We start from the raw sequence: 21008 nt of genomic DNA on the forward strand, positions 1-21008 counted from the left end.
GGGTTGGTTTCTTTTTTTTTCCTCCTTACAGGAGTTCCCTCCCCTCCTTCTTCCCATCCTCCGCCTATTAAAACAACTCAAGTCTCACTTGTTAAAAGACCCCATAACGTGGAGGAGGCAGAAAAGCAGCAGCAGCAGGAAAGAAAAAGACGTCTGGAAAATATTACCCATCTGCTGCTGCTGCTGAGAAACCTCATTGAAACAGTTACTCGGTCAGCAAGGCATCACCAAAGAGACTTTTTCTGATGCTGTACATCTTTCAAACTTTCAGACGCTGCCTTGCAACTTCTCCAGGCTCCTGGCTAGCCGGGTTTGAAATAAGATCTTCAGCTTCAACCACGAGAAACTAACTCCTAATTTATTATTTCTAACTTTTTTTATTATTACTATTTGAAAAAAAAAAAATTCCACAGTTTTGAGCTAGAAACTGAAGCAGAGAAAGACGAGTACATGGTAATTGTGAAAACACGTGGGAGAAAATGAGTAGGACTGAATAGCCTTAAACGATTTTTTTTTTATTTTCTTTTTTAATTATTTTTTATTTCTGAGCGTCTCAATAAGTCCCTGAAAAGTGCGATTTGATCTTTTACCTCAAACTTGGAAACTGTTCAGCGGGAGCAACGGTACGTGAGACCACACAGCTGGCTGGAGCCCCTCTATGACCAAAGGACAGAAGGACAAACAAGGTAAGTGGTTTACGATTACGCTTGTGTCACCTCAAGAGCAGAAGACCTTCTCCTCCCATCCCCACTATTGAAGGGTGGAAAGCTGAAACGGATCCCCAAAATAAGAGTGGGGCTGGGGGAGGATCTTACCGGCTCAACGCTACACCTATTTCAGCAATGAATAGATGAATAGGACCGCAGTGAGGATGAATGAGGTTTTCAGCTTCAACCCCTCCTCCGTGTAACCGTTTAAGATGGTGCTGAGCTCTTCTTTTTTGGGAAAAAAAAAAAACAACCCAAAAAACAAAAAACCCAAACAAAACCCCCAACCAAACCTAAAATTAAAATAAAATCGACCAACAGGTTAGGCAGCCGCTCCGCTGAGCCCAGCGCGGGAGGCGAGACCTGCTCACCGCCCGGGCGGGCTTCTCCGCCGGCCGTCCCCTGCCTCTGCATCCAGGGCCGGGAGGGGCGACGTGACAGGAGCGGAGGGAGGGATGGGACTGCAGGAAAGAAGGCGAGGAGGCTGCCGGCGGGAGGAGGGCTGAAGGCCCGCCTCGGAAGGGAGAAACCGAGGCGCTGGAGCTGCCAGGGCGCCGCGCTGAGCGGGGAGGGCGGTTTCCCTAGGGAGGAACGGGAGAGGAGGGCGCGGCGGGGCGGGAGCTGCAGGCTGCCCGCGAACCTCCAGCGCTTGCACGCCCGAGCCTGGCCCCGCCCCGTCGGGCCGTCCGCCGCGGCCGCCGGCGAGACCCGGGCTGGCGGCGGGCGCCCGGCGGCGTCTGGCTGGAGGAGAGTCGCAGCCGCGGGAGGGCGAAGGCAGCTCCAGCGCAGCCTTGAACGCCCCCACGGACCGGTCCGTGTCGGGCGGAACGGCCCGCATCGCCCCGCTGCCCGCGGGGGTCCAGCCCGCCCGGGCACGGCCAGCGCCGCCGGGCGGGAGGAGCAGGGTCCGCCCCCGCCGTGACGTGGTAGCGCGGGGGATCCCCCGGCGCCCCGCCCACCCGCCGTGACGCGGCAGCACCGCCCCCCGCTGGCGGCGGCGCCGGGCCGGGGTTCCCCCGCAGGAGCAGCCCCGCGGCGGCGGGCGGGGCTGCGCGGACCGGCCCGGGCCATGGCCCGCCCGCGGTGTGCGCCCCTCGGAGCCCCCAGCTCCTCGGAGTCCCTTCCCGGCTGGAGACCCCCAGGCCTCCGTCCCGCACGGCCCTTTCCTGCTCTTGTGCGAGGGTCAGTTCGTGTTCCTCGGACACGGCCGAGACCCAGCTCTTAAAAGTCTTAATACCCCTCACCTTGTCCTGTCAGACTCCATAGCAACGCTGGCAAAGAGGGATGAAAGGGGCCTTAAGAGATAATTTACTCCGTTTCCCTGTCCCAAGAGAAGACCCCAATATCCTACAACACTCCTGGCAGGTGTTGCCTAACCGCTTCTTCAGGGCCTGCAGTGACCCCACATCTCCCAAGGCGTAGCTGTTCCTCCACGTTAGCACTCTGCTTCAGTCTCCTTCCTTATGGATCAGTTTTCCATAGGCACGCACTCATTTTTTTCTCCAGCACACGTTGCATGTGACGTAGGTGCCTTAGGATCATAGAATCATAGAAGCGTTTTGATTGGAAAGGACCTTCATCAAGTCCAACCATTAACCCAGCACTATCAAGTCCACCACTAAACCATATCCCCAAGCACCACATCTACCCATCTTTTAAATACCCCTAGGGATGGTGATTCCACCAGTTCCTCATGCAGCCTTTTCCACTTCTTGATAACCCTTTCGGTGAAGAAATTTTTCCTTATATCCAATCTAAAATCCTTGGGGCTTGCTTAAGAGAAAGGACAGGTCATATCATTTGGGGGTGATGGCAATGAAATGTCTTTTCTTTCCCTGAAAAACTGCTCAAAATCCAGCTCCCACCAAGGTTAGAGGAGTTTCGTCACTGGTGTCAACGAAGCCAGGATTTTCTTTCATGCTAGTAAACCTTTCTTATCCTACATGAAAGTGCAAAAAGACCTGGGGAAAGGTTTTCCCAGTGGGAAGAGCAGCTCTCCAGGATTCAGCGGAGTTTCCCATGCTAGTTCACTAGCATCAAACTGAGCTGTTCATATTTATGGTGGGGAAACAAATTTGCTTCATTTTGTTGCTATTCAAGATTAGTGTATAAAACAGCAAATTACTCCTTCATTCAGTGTAGTGGGACCTGCCTAAGTCAAACAAGATATGACCTGTGCTTTATAAACAAATTACAAGATAATAAGCTATGAACACCAAATAAATATTTATTTGCTGGAGTAAGGCATGGAGTAGTCAGTTTTGTGCCAAAGGCATCCATGGACTTCATAACCAGCAACCAGAAAACATTTCTAAACTAGATTTTTCTTTAACCGCAATCCAAAATATCTGAGTACAAATACGATTTACTTCTTGATTTATTTCTTAGAGCATTTGATTGCGGGGGAGGGTTGGCCTTCTTTTGATTAATTTAACAACTGGTGTATCACTGTCTACATTAGGGACAAATTCAACCAGCAGCTGTAGAATTCATTGCACATCCACTACCCAAACGTGTAAGAGACTAAATTTGGGCAGTTTAGTGGGAAACACACATTGAGCAGACAGAAGATTCTTGATTTGCTGATCAAAGCCTGGGCATGCAGATACAGTTTGCCATCATTACTAATCCTGTTCTTAATCTGAGTTAATTTTAGTCTTATGTGAGCCCTTTTCAGAAGATCAATGGCATGACAAAATCTGGAAGTGATAAATAACCAAAAGCACCAGATATGGTAACTCTGCTGTAGTAAAGATGTGCAGATGTAACAGAACTTTTCAGTTTCCTCTCTGCAGGCTATAAAATAGAAGGGGAAGTCTGGACATCTATTTTATGCTTGTAATTAATGTGTACCTGGACTCATCTGTACTTCAAAGATAAATGATTTATTTTGCCACCAAAATAAGGCTAATAATAAATCTAAATATTGGCTGAAAAATTTCAATGCTCAGATACAGTTTGTGTATGTGCACAGACTGTATGTGTATAAGGCCACATACAGTATGTGTCAGGCTGTGTGCACGCACACACACGTCCAATCAAACTTGCTCATGTCATTCAGGCAGCTGCTCTGTTGAAGCCAGTGCTATTATTCTCACAAGTAAGGAGTTGGGGTTTTTTTTAAGTCTTAGAAAAGATGATAGTCTTCCTTTAGCTGTGTGCAAAGGAGCCCTCGGTACTGTATGCACATACACCCACGTGTGTTAGCTTTTATGTTGCCAACCTCAGCGATCTCAGGCATCCTGCTGAGTAAGAGTTGCATGTTTATTATAGACAAACCCCTACTGACTCTACCTTCAGGTGAATACAGGCAAGGAAAATAGGAAGTGATCTGTTGGTTTTTGTTGGGGTTTTTTGAGGAAAAAACATTATATGGAACTGCAGAATGGGTGGGTCCCATATCACAACAGAAAGAGTAGCATTACAAATATCAGTGACCTAAGCCTTATGAAGGGTTTGTAGACCTCAAAGAACCTCTTGAATGACCATGATTCCCATCTTACAGGTGAGGAAGCTGAGACAGGGAGACGTGAATTCACTTACCTAAGGTCAGCCAGCAGGTGAATGGCAACACTAGGAACAAAATCCAAATTTCTGTCCTGGTCCATTCTTAGATTCCCTAATTTACAAAATGCAGTGGTTAAGCAATGACCCATCTGACAACCTTCATAAGGGAGATTAATCTATATAACAAATTTGTCAAATGTATGCATACATTTTTATCATGAATACCCCAGAAATAGCAGCTTCGCAGAGAAAGATTTTTTTTTTATGCCTGCACTACAGAACTGCAAGATAAATTATGCACTGATTTCCCTCTTCAGCAAAATACTTAAGTGCACACTTATCTTTAATGACATACTTACATGCTTTGCTGAATCCAAAGCCTCAGTGCTAAGGTTCAGAAGACCATGACTAGCAGACATTAAAGAACTCAGCTTCTATATAGGCGTGTAAAAATGAGACATTTTGAAAGGTTTTCAGTGCTCAGCACTTCGGGTTACAACAAAGATTTGCAGACAAGTCTGATGTGCAGATCTTGTACGTGGGGTTGGTTTGTATTAGCATTTCAGTTTGAATCAGGAGTGTGCTATTGAAGCCGATGCTACAATTGCCCCCCTGCCCAACCAAATTGCTTTGGTTTGTGTTGCAAAGCAATCACTGGGCACACAAACTGGATTCCTCTTGAATGAAACTAATTGCAATATGTACCTCTGGAGCACACTTCAGACACTAGTGGGTTTTCAATCCATGCAGTCTGATTAAACTTAGTTCAGAGTAAAATACGAAAATGGATGGAGGGTGGAAGTGAGGCCCTCAGCACCAGGTGTTCCTTTTTACAGATCTGTTCCTGTAGTACTGGTCTATTTGCTGATGTGGCCAAAGCCCTAGATGTCTAGAGAGAGACAGCTCTTTTGAACCTTTAGAGGTGAAGGGGACTAAATAAGCACACTTGTGATTAAACCTTTACTGCTGTCTCCTGGACAAATACTGACTTTCGCAGTGTAAGGTTTTTTAAAAATGTCTTCATATCTTTGGAATTAATACGTGCTAATTCTTTCAAACAACCTTCCAAATCATTATGTTTTATGTATGAACTTCTTGTGTCTACCCTGCTTGCTTTTCAGTCTTCTGGGGAAAAGCTAGCCAGAAGCACTACATGGCAATATGTTTGAGTTTTGTACATGAGAGCTGACTTCTGAAACAGATGATGTGGTGAGCTGCATCCCATTTGTTGCAAGCAAACCTAACTTCAGTTTGACGTCCCATCAGTCACTGGTTCCACATCCTGTATAAGCAGATGCAGGGGACAGCCTGATTGTTTCCTTAGTCCTCAGGGCAGCTACACAATGGCTTGTGCAGAGTAAGTGAACCGACTGCAGATAATATTGATGTCTTCAGACACCAACACACATAGGTTTTATAGATATGTATTTGCCCCTATTCTGTTTATTACCCTCTTGATGTATTAGTAACAAATTAAGCTATTTTTCTCTTTACCTCCTGACTTTGCAAAGGAATGAACTAGCTCCAGGTCCTGTTACTCTCAGTGATGCATGAAAGCAGATTAATAACTGTATAGACAGACTGTGCTATATGATTTTGGAGCAGGGGGAAAGTGTTACTTTACCATGGAAGTCAGCAGTGTTCTTTGCTGAGTAAAGACCCAGTCCAAAGCAGGACATAAGAACCTGCTGAATTTCAGTCAAGTGTCTAGATATTATTAAAGTTAGATCTATTTACCATAACTACAGTTAAATGCTAGCCTAAATATTTTTTGAATAGAGAGAACTCAAGCATGTTTTGCTATGTTCTTCTAATTTGAGATATAAGGCATTATTCATCTAAGAAAGGAGTGTGATCTCTAGTGTTAGAGTCAATACCCCAGTCATTATATGTATCATGTAGGTATCAGTCAACTCTGTTAACCTGACATTTTTTATGAAAATAATGTTAGAAAACTACAACTTTTAGTTACACCAGTTGTTAATAGCAATGTAGAGTAAGTTCTCCTTCATCACATATGTGACCAAAAAAAATACTCTGTGTGGCTTTACCAGGATGCCAAGAGAGACACAATACCAAACAGTTCACTAGGTAGACTGCCATGTCAAGTGTGTGCAAGGGTACATTTCTTGGCCATGCTTTTCCATAGGAGCCTCCAAAGAGAGGCACACATTACCTCCTCCTTTACAGTCGCTACAAGGCACATATATACTTGGGACTCCTAGGTGAATCAAAATGTGTCGCTGAATCAGCAACAGCCTACATAGCATTAGGATTTAGCATATGGCTTTCATATTTCGTTTCTACTAGGTGGGCTGGTTAGCACTGACCAGCTCCATCCATGGAAATAAACAGCTGCAAGATCATGACAACAAATTGCTCAGTAGTAGACTTTGAAGCCTCTCTACACACACTCATCTTGTGCATGCAAACCTTGACCCTGTTTGCTGGAGGCTGTGTAAAGTTCGTACTGGGCTCAGCACTGCAGGGTTAGGTGAAGGTGCCCATAAAGCATTTAGGTGCCCAAACTGCAGAGTAGAATAAGCAGTCCTCTCACAGGCTTCCTGTGCAGTACGTGGGGGACATAGACACGTCCAAAGAGAGTCAGACTCAGCCAGTGTCCTCGGTAGGGCAGGCTTTAATAATAAGTAATTAATGTCTGCAGCTGCTTACTGAACACTTGAATCTTCAATCTTATTGCCACCTGGAAATGTCCTTTGGGGCTGACCCAAAGCAATGGGCCCTCTGACATCTTTCAGTGCTAAATAGCTTTCACTCTTAAAAAAATCATATTAAAGAATGAACATTGCAGGTACTATCTTCCTCCTCCTGCTTTACAGAACTGGTTAAAAACCTGCCCAGAAAGTCCAAGATCCAGCTTTGACTCCAGAGACAGTGAGGTAACCCCCCAACTCACCTTCTTACCAGGTGAGGAGCCATGTCCCTCTCCTCACTCCAACACCTGTTCCCATGTAGCAGCAGTTCCATGTGTATACAGAAGTGACCTGCAATTATCTTTGTTGATCCAGGAATATGGACTGGCTGCACGTCTTCCATGTATTGAGCACCTCATCCCTAGCCTAGGCGGTGCTTTTTTTCTTTTTTTTAAGTGCTGCAGTGCCTGTTTCCCAGGACAAACTTACTGGGTTAAATCCCTCAAGGAACTGAAGATCCATTAGGTTGAGAGATAAACAAAGCACTAAGTTGTGCTGATCATACAAGGCGTGTAGGGTACCCCCTGCCAATTATTCAGCTGTTGAATAGGTCTGTAGTGATGGCAACTTTGAATATAAGCGATGACATTTTTCTGAAAGAATGTTGCTAGTACTTAGAAAGAGTGCTTATCAACAAAATGACTGAAAAATAATTGTGGCTTTGAAAGTTAGCATGGGTGCTTGTCCTTCACCAAGCATTTGACGCTTACATCTTGACTCAGCATGGCATTATTCTAGGCTTGCACTGTTAAAACACAGTACTGTACACTGGTTCATGTGACAAGTTCAGGAAACTTCAGCAATCAGTTTCAACTGATGTCTTACTACAGATGTCCTTTCACATTTCACTGTGCTAGGCCAGGCTAGATACTCATAACTTCACTGTCTGACCTTAAAATCTGATGCAGCTCTTCTCTACCCTCAGTTCTCTTATTTGACTCAGCAGTTCATTTTTGGTCCCAGACTTGTACAAGTGTCATTTCCTTTTAAATTCTTGGCTCAATTATTGGAGAAGGGTGGAGAGTTTTTGGCTGCTTTGCGATTGTTTGGGCACGTTCAAGTTGATAAAGATCTGTTCTGCTGGGCAAGTTATCAATAGCTCACATGCTAAAGCTTGAGAATATTGAGCAACTTTTTCCAGACTTTCTCTGAGATTCAGTCAGTTGAAAGACTATACATAAAAACCTCAATTGCACATACAAAGGGGAAAGTTTCTTTGACGAAAGCCAGGAATTTAGATCAAAACACAGTTTATTTTCCCAAGGTTGACAGTGAAAGGATAGGAAAAAAATGCTCTTTTATTAAGACCAGAAATCCATTTCTTGATCTTAAAAGACTATTTTTTTGCGAGGGAGGGAAGCTGGGCTGAAATGACAAGAACAGAGAAGTAATTTCTTTTTTTTTTCCTTTTGTGCAGAAACACTTCACAGGAAGAGAAAAAGCACTAGCAAAGTAATATAAAAGAAGCTGGGTACAGTATATAGTCAGTCAAATGTAAACGCTCCAGATCTTAATCTAAATCCTGTGAGCTCTACCCATATAAGTGGTCCATTGATTTCAGCCATATAACTCTTAATGTAAGCAGACTTTAGCCCCTACTTACTAGTAGGAATTTTCTATTTCTGGCAAGAGAAGAGAAGTAGTGGACCCCAAATGGGAAAGCGGAGTACAACTGCACCGTTAATGAAACATGTACCTTGATGTTTGTGACCCTCTGCGTGCTTGAGGGATTAATAAACACACAGGCTATTTGACTTCAAGGTAATCTAGAGGGGATCCATTACTTAATCTGTTTTCTAAAGAGAGTCTGTTTTGGGCACTGAGTTTTAATTCACCTATAGCAGTGGTAAACACAAGCTATCTTTTATTAGGCTCCTCTATGACCCCCATTGTGAAAGACTTCCAGACAGGCCAGAGCAGGGACGGTCCCTTTTGCTGGTGGGTGATTACAGCACCTGTTGGATCCCAGCCGTAAGCGTTCAAGGAAGTCCTAGAGATAGGGTCCGATTTCTTTGACAGTGTCTCCAAATATGCATTTAAGAGGCTTCCTCCTGTCTTGAAATTTAAGACCCCAAGTAGCCAGCGGAAAAAAGCATAGTCTTTGTAACTTCAGACTTTATGCTCGCCTCATTTATTTTTATTTTGTAAGTGATTCTGTGTTGACTTTTTTTTTTTCCAAGCCTGTAACTTTTCAGACAGAAATATAATTGGTGACAGCTACGCTGCTGCAGCTTGATAGTATTTTTTCAAGAAGCAGTTAAAGACATATACGATGTAAGAAAGTGCTGTTCCAACTTCAGCTTTGGCCAACAGATGGTGAAACAAACATGATCAGCAGACGACCAAGATGACAGCAGCAGGGAAAATACAAATATTAAGTCCATTACTCTGAGAGGCCCTAATTCAGCAAAATATCCAAGCATGAGTTTCAGATTCGTTGACTTGCTGCGCACTTACTTGGGTTAGCCTTAAACAGACGTTATCTGCTTTATGTCCTTAATGTCAAACACATCAATTGACATAAAACATTGTCTTTAACTTCCCTGTAATTCTGAGAAAGCTGTTGCATAAAATGGTTAATGTGATTGTCAACAAAAAGCAGTTAGGTGGCAATATATTCTGCCTGCCTGCCTGCCTTCATTGTTTGTATCAACAATACCAGAGCACTCTCCATGCCAGCCAGCTCCTCCATAACCCAGAGCTTAGGTTAGAAGATTTTACAGCCAGGTAACCTAAATATGCAGAAGTCATCAGAATCAACTGATGTTCTAATGAATTTCTGAGTCCAGGATGGAGTCTTGACTTTGTTAAATTAATGCGTAGTTGTGCCACAAACTTAATTTGAGTCAAGCTTTAGGCCTATACGTACATGCTCACACGTGCATGTATCTATGTACACAAATGCATGAATAATACATTTTTGCAATTGTATTGAGAAGACCTTTAAAGCAGATGTCAGATTATATAAATATAAATTATAAATATAGTCAGACATCTGTTTAGAAAATTATAAATACCTTCAGACATCTGTTTTAAGAATGTCTTTCCAATATTGTTTCAAACATAACTAAGCAACAGAAGTGATTCAGGGTGAGATGCAGTCATGACACGGATGGGGGATGAGGAGGGGCTGCTCAGACATTCAGCTGTTCCACTTGCCCGTGACCATACGAAGTGAGTGGTGGCCCAAAAGCCCCTTCTCTAACCCCCCCAGGGTAATATGACAGAGCGTCTCATTCAGCAAGCTTAGGCTGCCAAAATAAGATGCTGACACAGACAGCACCTTCTGTGAGGACATTATAAATAGTAGAAAAATCCCTAGTACATTAAGCGTATTTGAATCTTACTTTACACTGAGGAAGTACTGCTAAGAGATAAGTTGAGCAAGGTGATGCACTAAGTCCATGACACAGCCAGAAGCACAAGGTGTTTCTGTTGGTGCCGAGATCTATGTGGTAGCCATGCACACCTCTTGCGAGGTCTTATATCAGCAAGCAGTGGCTCTGCTAATTGTTTCCATGCTTCTTTGCAGATGTATTGTGAGAGGTTTATATGTATCCTGAGAATACTTGGAACCACACTCTTCGGAGTGTCCCTCCTGCTGGGAATCACCGCTGCTTACATTGTGGGCTACCAGTTCATCCAAACAGACAACTACTACTTCTCCTTTGGACTCTATGGTGCTATCCTGGCATCACATCTCATCATCCAAAGCCTGTTTGCCTTCCTAGAGCATAGGAAAATGAAGCGGTCGCTAGAGACTCCAATCAAGCTGAACAAAACAGTTGCCCTTTGCATTGCTGCCTATCAAGAGGATCCTGACTACTTAAGAAAATGTTTACTTTCTGTGAAAAGATTGACCTACCCTGGAATTAAAGTTGTTATGGTCATTGATGGGAACTCAGAAGATGATGTTTACATGATGGACATTTTTACTGAAATCATGGGTAGGGACAAATCTGCCACTTATATCTGGAGTAATAACTTCCACGACAAAGGTCCAGGTGAGACAGAGGAGTCTCACAGAGAGAGCATGCAACATGTATCTCAGCTGGTCCTGTCCAACAAAAGTGTTTGCATCATGCAGAAATGGGGTGGAAAAAGAGAAGTAATGTACACAGCATTCAAAGCACTGGGGAGAAGCGTGGATTATGTACAGGTAGGTATTAAAGCACGAGGTCAGTGCCAATTCAAACACACTTTGAAAGAAAGCAGCTTTTGTATATTTTGTGCAGCATGTTAGAGGCCATCCTAGTCCCTGATGAACACAGTGCTCCTTTCAGTCTGTTTGGAAACAGCTTGACCGTTAAAAGTGTATTTTGCTACCTTTTAAAAGGCTAACCTGTCTGTGAATATGTTAAATCTGTGCACCAGCTACTGAAGGAATCCTTCCTCAGACTTCAGTATTGCCCCCTCGTCCAAATGGTTTTCCTTCAGACAATGTCAGCAGCCTCCTGAAGGCCCCTTCTCTGCTCCTGTAGGTCAAGATCTTGATAAGGTTTTGTTTTGTGAGGTTGTTAGCAGCCCCATGTGCAAGCAGACAGATTTGGTGGCACTAGGGAATACCTCAAAGCAGTGGTGGAGTCTGTAAAAAAGATGGGGTTATTTTAAAGGCTTCGAAGGCTGTGCGCAGTATTCAGTAAAAGGGTCGATGTGCAGCCTTGAAAAGATTTCTTCAGCTAAAGCCTGAAGAAGCTTTCGCTTCATCACTTACAGCTGCATTACCTCACTCACCACGACTTGGCCTTTAAAGCCCTTATGACACTATTCACTTAAAAATGAATTAGGCTGGGTCCTCTCTCCCTGTTTCCAAAGCAGCAGAGACACATTTCTTTCCAGCTGCCTTGGATCCCATGAAAGATTTTCTATGTTTTTGCCTTACACATGGAAGCACTCCCCACTCCTGTGAACAGCCCTGCTGACTGCGGGAAGGGGAAGAGGTCGTGTGTGGAGAAAGGCGGGTGGGATCAGGGTCTCTGGCTGGACACTGAGGATTGTACTTTATCGATCAAGGCCAGCAAATCTCATTTGACTAATCCCACTGAATATGAGATGATCTTCCTGATTAACCACCCTCAGCCCTTCACACTTTCTCCCGACCTCAGAGCATCCAGCAGTCTCCCTCGGTGGAGCAGCAGCTCCCCACGAGATGCTTTCTGCTGGCTCAGGGCAGCTGCATGGCTGAGTCATATGTGTTTCTGGGGTCCATGCCTAGCCTTGTGCTGGTGTGTCTGTGCATGCTCTGCACGGCACAGTGTCCAAGGGATGTGGAGAGGCTGCCCCGCCAGCTGGGCTGAGAGCAACAAGTCCTCCACACACAGGAGGGGCAGAAACTGAAGAGTGCTGGGAACCGCTCTGTTATTGGAGCTGGGAGAGTAAGGCAAAGATTTAAACCCCATCCCCTACCGCTTCCAAAACTGAAACTGATTTATTCTCTGAAAACAATGGGCTTAAGCTCTCCATTGTCTGCACTTTGGTTCTGTGCTGTGAGGGACTATGATGGAATAAAAATGCTGGTTTTCTTTATTAGTGTGGTTTTATAATCACTCCACACAGAAGTATCAGATTGCAGAGAGAGAAGGCAGAGAGGAAACAGATTCATTGCAACTTTCCTCCCTCAGTCCAGCTCTTGCATTTGTTCAGGGAACCTGGAAAAAGTGTTTCTATTTCAACAGTCATAGCATAAACTGAGAAAATGGAAGAGATATTTCTGGTCTTTCAGTCGATTAACACTCCTGACCTGGCTCAGAAGTCCTGATGAATGTGTCAGGGACAGTAATGCTGCTGTAAGCTGCCACCAAAGGCTGCAGTAATGTCTGATGCCACAGTCACATCTACAGTCACATCTATATTAGAAATGCAGCACTTTGGTGGCCCTGGCTACTACACAGTCATGATGCAATACAGCTAAAATGTGGCTCTGTTTTATGAATGAATGACGGTCGAGATTTTCCAAGTGTTTTTTTGGGGGTACCCAGAGTAAATTACTTTAAACAGGCCTGACATTTTAAGGGCTGAGCAATCTGCATCAATGGTCAAGCACTTAAAAAAGTGGACCAGTCAGCACCATTGCCCACCCCTGAAACTGTGGGCCTCATGGTTCTTAAAAGACACCTTGGAGTTATGGACAGGCAATCATAAGCAGTCAGACCAACGCAGACAACAAGGTGTTGCTCATTAGTGGCATCTCATTAAATGCCTGAAACTACTGTGAAGGATTATTTCCATCCTGGAGGAGGGTGAGCAATCAGGTAGAAGAGTAAAACTGGCAGGTATCATCAGTACAGAGCTAGTCGGGGCAGCCAGGGTGCAAATCATCTTGGCTTGATGGAGGTACCTGTGTGGACAGTCCACCGCAGCCTGAACTTCTCAGAGCAGCTTGGATAAACCACCACTGGTTATAACGAGTATCTGAACAGCTCGCTTAAGGTCAGCTGTTCCTTTCATGCGACTCTGTGACCCAAGGCAGTAATTTGTAGGTCACTCAGCCCTTGTGTCAGAAGATGGCAAAATCGCTCTTGAGGCTGTGCTGGGCCACCCCTGGCTTGGCAGACCTCAGTGTGTTTTATTTGGGTTCCTATATGTCTGCCTTTTTCTGGGTGTGTCCTCTTTTCACCTGCAAAAACCTCATCCAGATGGAAAATGATGGCTTGTCAGGTTTGCCCCAGAAACCCAGATGTGTCCACCAGGCTAACATACCCAGGACACATAAAGGTAATTTGTAAATAAATCCAACGTTTTCAGGATTCCTCATCTCATATTAGTTGTGCTGCTCACGGGCAGGTCTTTCTGCTATAGACAAATGCATGTGATGGGGTGGGGGCTGCTCAGCTGCATCAAGTGACAAGTGCCAGAGGGAAAGCAGAGGGGCTGGGAGGGGACTGATCCCAGCCCACCACTCATGGTCACAAGAAATGGGTTGAGTGCCGCTGCCTGAGCCCTTGGTACTCGGCAAACTACAGATTCCCTGTGCAAAACACTCAGTAACAGGTCTGTCCAGGAAGCCTCAGATAGAAATATAAGCATCCAGAAGAGAAGAAACCTCTTCAGAATTGTTTTGCTCCCTTTCTGTCACCAAGTGCTGTCACTGATGACAGCTTTCCACCAAAGCTGGAGGCGTACCTTGGCCAGGTTACAAAGGTACTCCTCAGGCTGAGTCCTTTGAGGAGAGAAGCTGGATGCACCAAGTTAGCGGGAACTGGAAATGCTCGTGGCTTTTCTCCTGATGGAAATATGAGAGCTTTCATCAGCTTTCTCATCTCAGCCCCCTCCAAGTGAGCATGGAGGGGAGCATGTCGGCAGACACTCAGCTGCATCCCGAGCTATGCAGCCCGACTATCCCAGGTTACCTCAAGTCTGGCCCATAGCAGAGCCCCAAAACACTCTCCTCCCCCTTCATAGACCAGACATGAACATTTCCACTCCCCTGGAGCAAGAGGGCCTAGACTGAATTGAAAGGTTGGATGAAAAGACACCAAAATTAGGATACCCAATAGGAAGCCTCTCCAGAATCTGACTTAATAGGTTATTCATGCACAGCTACCAACTTTTTGCCCCTGTCATCCCCGTCTGAGATCACAGGAATGCAACGTGGGGATAATCTGGAAGCAGTATGAGAATTTGTAGGTCAAGATCCAGCTGGCCAGAGGGGTGTTTCTGGCCTCCTCTGCTCCAGTTTCTGGGTGTCTGTAAAATGAGTTTACACACGATGGGGGCACTGCCTTGAGCAGCAGCAGCTGTGACAAGGAGACACCTGCTTGTTTTAACAGGCTGCAGCCAGCGTCATTCGCCTCCAAGCAAAGGAAAGCAATGCCAGCTGCCTCGCAGACCGGCCAGCCTGTCTGAGCCCTCCTCCTACTCTCCGGGGGAAAGCCAGTTCCTAACGTACACAGTGTTTAGTTGACTAGGAGTGTTTGTGTGGCTGAAATGCCTTGTGTGTGTCATCTATTTCTGCCCTGGTCTGTGGAGTACTGCATTTCGGGACTCGCTCCTTCTGGCCTTACATATTTTTTGTAAGAATGCCGGAGGAAAATAGCAAATAATTTCTATATATCAAATGTCAAATCCCTGCACTACGAATAACACACCATGCATCTAAAATGAAAAATTAGTTTGTTCTGGAATCCAAAATACGTATCTTACATGAATTGCTAAAGCCTTCTGTGAGTGAAAGAACTATTAGGTTTCTTCTCAGACTCCTAGTTGACTTTTTCTTTTTTATAACAAGTGTCTGGAATTTAACTCCTTGCTCCTTCCCTCATATTGCAGTGGGAAACGTTCGACAAGGGTGCTCCAGCCATGCAGCCGACGCGGGGAAACCCTCTGTCAGGGCTCAGCGGGAATCTGCCACACACCTTCAAACATTGTCTTGCTCTGCAGTGCCCCATCTCTGAGAGCGTATCTCTTATTCAAAGAAGCCAGCCCAGTGTGCCAGTAAAACAAATAGAGCTGATACAGAAGAGAGGATTGTTTGCTCACACAGCACTAATGAGTGCCCTGTTTCATCCAGCACCACTCCTTGCTGCCTGATACAAATGGCTTTTAACAGAAGTGTCAATGCAGACTCCAAAGTGAGATTTAATTGCCTTCAGGAGAATATGCATATAGAGTTACTATAATGCCTCACATGATTTTTATTTTCTTCTCTAGTGTACTCCTTAACCCATTTTTGTTCTTGTTTTGTCTTACTTGTAGGTCTGTGATTCAGATACCATGCTTGATCCAGCCTCATCAGTGGAAATGGTAAAGGTTTTAGAAGAAGATCCAATGGTTGGAGGAGTTGGAGGTGATGTGCAAGTGAGTATCACGATTTTCAGATTAACAGACAGGTTCCAGGCACTGTAACAGATTTCCCTGACTGGAATAGCTTTGAATATACTGTGATACCGTTATAGAGGCTCTTATGAGACCTTAACCCTTCTGTCTGCTGAACAGAAACCCTTATTCTGAGATATGAGCACTGTATGATTTTAACACCCATAGAAAATAAACAAACTTTATTCTTCCCCATATATGTGAAAAGTGGGGCACTGGCATTGTCAGGACTGTTGTGGCATCTTTGAGCCTCTGGGTGTAACTGCTTGCTTAGGGTACCAAAGAAAAACTATAGGGGAGCAGGGTACTGAGAACAGGTCTCCCAAAGCCAAGTCCAGCACCTCAAGCACTTCAATTATGTTACTACTGGCAGCCAAGATTGGTTGGAATAAAAGCCTATTTGAAATGCAATGCACTATGCACTCTGTGTGTTGTTGGGTTTCCTCTGTCAGGCAGGACAATGGAAAGCCCCCAAGTCAGCCCACCTCCACTTTTGTTAGGATTTCCAGCATTGCCGAGTTTGGCTGACAACCACAGCAAAAGACTGTTCATTCCTTTTGATACAATTGCTTCTGCTGCAATTTATAAAGAAAAACATATATGAATATTTCAATTGGCCTTGGAATTGGTCCTCTGTACTCAGCTGGGCTTTTTTGTGAGACGGACAAGGACGGGCTATCTATATGGGCAAGCACTTACTAATGAATGCCCCAGTAGTCAGAAGTATTTCAGGCGTGTGGTTCTTAACTCCAGAAATTAAGATTCCCACAGAAGCCTGAATATCTTTGTGGCTCTGGGCTGACCACGAACCAGGCATCATACTTGCCCTACACATGTAAGGCGCCAGAAATGTCTGAGTACAACTGGAAAGAGACAGTATGGGATCAGCTATGACAGTGAAGGCCCATAAGCATCTGCAGAGAGAGAGAAGGACATGTATCCTCTGGGAGGAAAGGTGGCAGAATGAAGGCTCTGGGCTTTTTTTTCCTAATTCACTTTCCAGCATACACCAAATATATTTGAGCCAGGCTTGAACCTATCCCTGAGCCCTGCTGCTTCTAAAATGTTCTGGAATTAAGTCGAAACAGAGACAAGTTGAGCTCTTGGCCTTCAAACCTGACAGAAATTAGGGCCATTGGAGCAAAACACTATTTTTTTTCTAGTTGCAGAATACTGCTTTCTAGTTGTAGAAGGCCACAGGTTCCCCTGAAAATCCCCGCACTGAGAAGATACCGGTGCAGAGCTGGCACAGCCACCCTGCTACACATTTCCTTGCCACATTCACCAGCACAAGGTGTGTGTTGAGAACATGGATGTGAAGACATGGACTTGGGCATCTGCATGCGCTTATGTCTCCATTGAGTGTTCAGACTCCTAGACTATGCCTATCTTGTATTTTAAGTGTAGGCTTGAGCTTCAGTTGAGCTTTGGGGCATACAGAAGTGAAAGACTGAGACCTTTATGCTGGTCAAAGCATGACTCTACTGGAGTATCGCAATATGTCTTGGGGCAACATAGTGTGGCTTGTACTGCAGCGACAAATCAGAACAGGTTATTCTTCAGGGGGCTTGATGTCAGATATGGGGACATAGTCCAGGGTGAAACCTCTAGGGCAAGTCTTATGATACCAAAAACACAGGCCAAAGACCACGTGCTCAGCTTTCCTCATGGTCTGGAATAGCTTTAGGAGGGCTGGAAGAAGTCCTGCGAACCCCAAAGGTGTGGTCAGGGGGGAGAAATAAGCAGGAGGCCACTTCTGGGACTCCACCGTCTCCTCTTGGGACAGGCTGACACCAGCAGGTCCTTAACTGGCGGTGAAGGGAAAGGAAGAATGAGCCAGAAAAGAAGTTTCTTTTTGGAGTAGGGGAAAGGTTGTGAGGAAAAAGAGAACATTTCGGTGGAACAGACTTTTGACGGCTTCATCTCGCCCTTCCTGTCAATGTCCTGGACTATACAGGTAACTCCTGGGTTTCTCATGAATTGGACACAGGAGCTAGGTTCCCCCTATGTTGTGGCTAATGCTGCTCTAGTCTCTGCAAATTCCTTACTGATCAAATGTGTGTATATTTTCTTTCTCAAGAGCTCATCTAAAATGAAAACGTTTTGTGTTTTGCAGATTTTGAACAAATACGATTCCTGGATATCCTTTCTGAGCAGTGTGAGATACTGGATGGCATTTAACATAGAAAGAGCCTGTCAGTCCTATTTCGGCTGTGTGCAGTGCATCAGCGGACCTCTGGGAATGTACAGAAACTCTTTACTCCACGAATTTGTGGAAGATTGGTACAATCAAGAATTTATGGGCTCCCAGTGCAGCTTCGGAGATGACAGGCATCTAACTAACAGAGTGCTAAGTCTGGGCTATGCAACAAAATACACAGCTAGATCCAAGTGCCTTACCGAAACACCAATAGAGTATCTCAGGTGGCTGAATCAGCAGACCCGCTGGAGTAAATCGTACTTTAGAGAGTGGCTTTATAATGCAATGTGGTTCCACAAGCACCATTTGTGGATGACCTATGAAGCTGTAATCACTGGATTCTTTCCTTTCTTCCTTATCGCCACAGTCATTCAGCTCTTCTACAGGGGAAAAATCTGGAACATCCTCCTCTTCTTGTTGACAGTTCAGTTAGTAGGCCTGATAAAGTCTTCCTTTGCCAGCTTCCTTAGGGGCAACATTGTCATGGTTTTCATGTCACTCTACTCAGTGTTGTACATGTCAAGTTTACTTCCAGCAAAGATGTTTGCAATTGCCACGATAAACAAAGCAGGGTGGGGCACGTCAGGAAGAAAAACCATTGTAGTTAATTTTATAGGACTCATTCCAGTCTCCATTTGGTTTACAATCCTCCTAGGTGGCGTAATTTTCACTATCTACAAGGAATCAAAAAAGCCATTTTCTGAGTCAAAACAGACAGTTCTCATCATTGGCACAATACTCTATGCGTGTTACTGGGTTATGCTTTTGACTTTGTACTTGGTTCTTATCACCAAATGTGGCAGGCGGAAGAAGGAGCAACACTATGACATGGTGCTAGACGTATGATGTTTCCGTGGGAAGTTACCCAGAGAGTCGTAAAGCAACCCAACAACCTTGTAGTATCATCTGTGGCATCAGATGAATGTTGCCAAGGGAAATGGATCACTGCTGCTGGGAATAGGACATTTATATTCCTCTGGGTTCATTTTCATCCTGCCAAAGTAAGAAAAAAAAAAAAAAAAGTTTTTTTTTTTTATTTCCAAGGGGAGAAAACACAAACCACACAGTTTCGACCTGTTCGCAAGAAAATGGGAGAACTTCTATGTTTATGCACTTTTTTATTGTGCATACGCCTGACAGTGTTATGTTCTATATACCTCACTGGTCATGCTTATGTGTGTGGACAGGAAGGAAAGGAGTTTGGAAAATCGATAAAAGGATCTTACAACCCCTTGCAACCTAATTTATGAACTCTTTTTTATAGTTCTGTTTATAGAAGGGTCTTTTGTGTTAGGCTGCCAAGTGTAACGCCAAAGGTAAATTTTAAGAGGCCATTGGCTGAGCTGTATTTTTATATTATTGTATTATTTGTGTGTGTGTATTTTTAAGCCAACTTTTTTTTTAAGTCACATATTTTATATTTTACTATCTGCCAAAAAAGCTGCCTCCCCAACATTTTGTTCTTTAGCCTTTTTAAATACATTTGGGAAAAAAAATCATACTTCCTTCCCCAAAATTTGTGCTGAATTGATATTGTTCGCAACAGAAAGAAAGAAAAGCCTCTCTGCATTTTTGCAACTGATGAATGGTTATTTCTGTGAAAAAGCGTTTAAATGTGCTCTTTGAAGACATTTATTAGGAAAGGCCCAACATTGTCAGTTTTTGAATACAAGCATATTTGTGCGTAAAAAAGGCCAAAGGGGTAGATATGTGCAATTTGGGGTTTTGTTTTGGATAACGTTTTAAAAGGAAAATTTGCTTCTCTGCTGAGAGCATGATATCCCTGGCATGCGCAATAGCCATAAGGCAAGGCAGGCCTTGATGCCATTGGAAAAGACATTGCTATAGGAAAGCTCCCACTGATTTTTCATGGGACCTGAGGAGTCAAAAGCTTCTGATCTAGAGAAATATTGGACACCCAAAACTACTACTGACTTCACTGATGGTTGTAGTTGTTCATAATCTTCTAGTCCTAAGCAGATGGATCAGATTTTTGAGTTTAAAAAAAATACGAAGAAAGAAAACTTATCAACACTTGCAAAATGTGGGTGTCTTACTATAAAACTTCTGCAGTGCCCTTCACAGAGTTTACAGAAAATACAATGTCGGCTCTGACATCCAGTGTAATACAGACCCCAGTACTGATCTCAACAATTTGTGTTTGACTAAAGCATATCTACCAGAAAAAAAGCCAATTTTTTATCAGAAAACATCAAGTCTTAGCAAATCCATCACTTCATTGGTGCCTAATAATCAGTCTTGGGCATTTATTTTGGACCATGGTTTTGAGAAATAATATTCATGACTAAATTCTGCGATCCTTCACCAGCCAAAGGAATGTGGCGTTGAGCCCTAATATACTTCTATAAAGAGCAACAGAAAGACAGCTGCATGCAGATACATGCCCTTTTCAGATTCTGGTATTAAAAGCACTGTGGTAAAGCAGAAATCAGCATATGATGTTTAAAGAACTTAGAAGCATTTTCAGCTTCTCTTTTTTATGCAGACATGAATAGATTCTGCTGTAGAATGAACTGCACACACACTACCTTATTTGTCTGATTATCTTGAGGTACATGGTTGCTTGAAAGTCGTACTAATATTATGTTAATGATTGGAGAGTTGATTACAAAATAGAACAGTATTAAAAAAAAGCAAAAGAAACAGTAAAAGTAAAAAAGAACTTGACTATGCCTTTTAACTATTTATGATGTAAGTTAAAGCTTGGGTTAACATTCAAGTGTCAAATAAATCCTCTCATTCTATAAAAAGATTGAATTAATTGCCTGTATTTATTCTAGCAATTATTCAATGTACTTCCAATATAGGTTGTATAGTATAATTCTTACTTTCATAAATAAAATATTTTTGATAAGATTATGACTAATTCATGGTATTTCTGATCAGCACTTCTGCTTTGAAGCCGTAACTGCGCAGTTTGAAGGATATTGTTATACTGTCACCAGCCAGATTTCCAAGTAAGAATTTGCCATCACATAGCAGAGCACCTGGAGGAGGCAGAGACTGGTCCTTGCTTTGAGAGGCAGCACAGGAATCGGGAACCGC

At 43.9% G+C, this 21008-nt stretch overlaps 1 protein-coding gene across 1 annotated transcript; it reads left to right on the plus strand.

Moving 5' to 3' along the window:
• The first annotated feature begins 549 nt into the window (after nucleotides 1-549).
• HAS2 (hyaluronan synthase 2) lies at nucleotides 550-19315 on the plus strand. Its single transcript, XM_068396765.1, has 4 exons — nucleotides 550-686; nucleotides 10461-11087; nucleotides 15623-15724; nucleotides 17859-19315. The coding sequence occupies exons 2-4, from the start codon at nucleotides 10461-10463 to the stop codon at nucleotides 18786-18788; spliced, it is 1659 nt and encodes a 552-aa protein (XP_068252866.1). The 5' UTR covers nucleotides 550-686; the 3' UTR covers nucleotides 18789-19315.
• Nucleotides 19316-21008: the final 1693 nt, after the last annotated feature.

Source organism: Nyctibius grandis, chromosome 3 (assembly GCF_013368605.1).
Source record: "Nyctibius grandis isolate bNycGra1 chromosome 3, bNycGra1.pri, whole genome shotgun sequence".
In the NCBI taxonomy this organism is placed as follows: Eukaryota; Metazoa; Chordata; class Aves; order Nyctibiiformes; family Nyctibiidae; genus Nyctibius; species Nyctibius grandis.

Coding starts and splice junctions, on each gene's coding strand:
- HAS2 (XM_068396765.1), top strand. CDS start 10,461: ATGTATTGTGAGAGGTTTATATGTATCCTGAGAATACTTGGAACCACA. Junction 11,088..15,622: donor GAAGCGTGGATTATGTACAG/GTAGGTATTAAA, acceptor TCTTACTTGTAG/GTCTGTGATTCAGATACCAT. Junction 15,725..17,858: donor GAGTTGGAGGTGATGTGCAA/GTGAGTATCACG, acceptor TGTGTTTTGCAG/ATTTTGAACAAATACGATTC.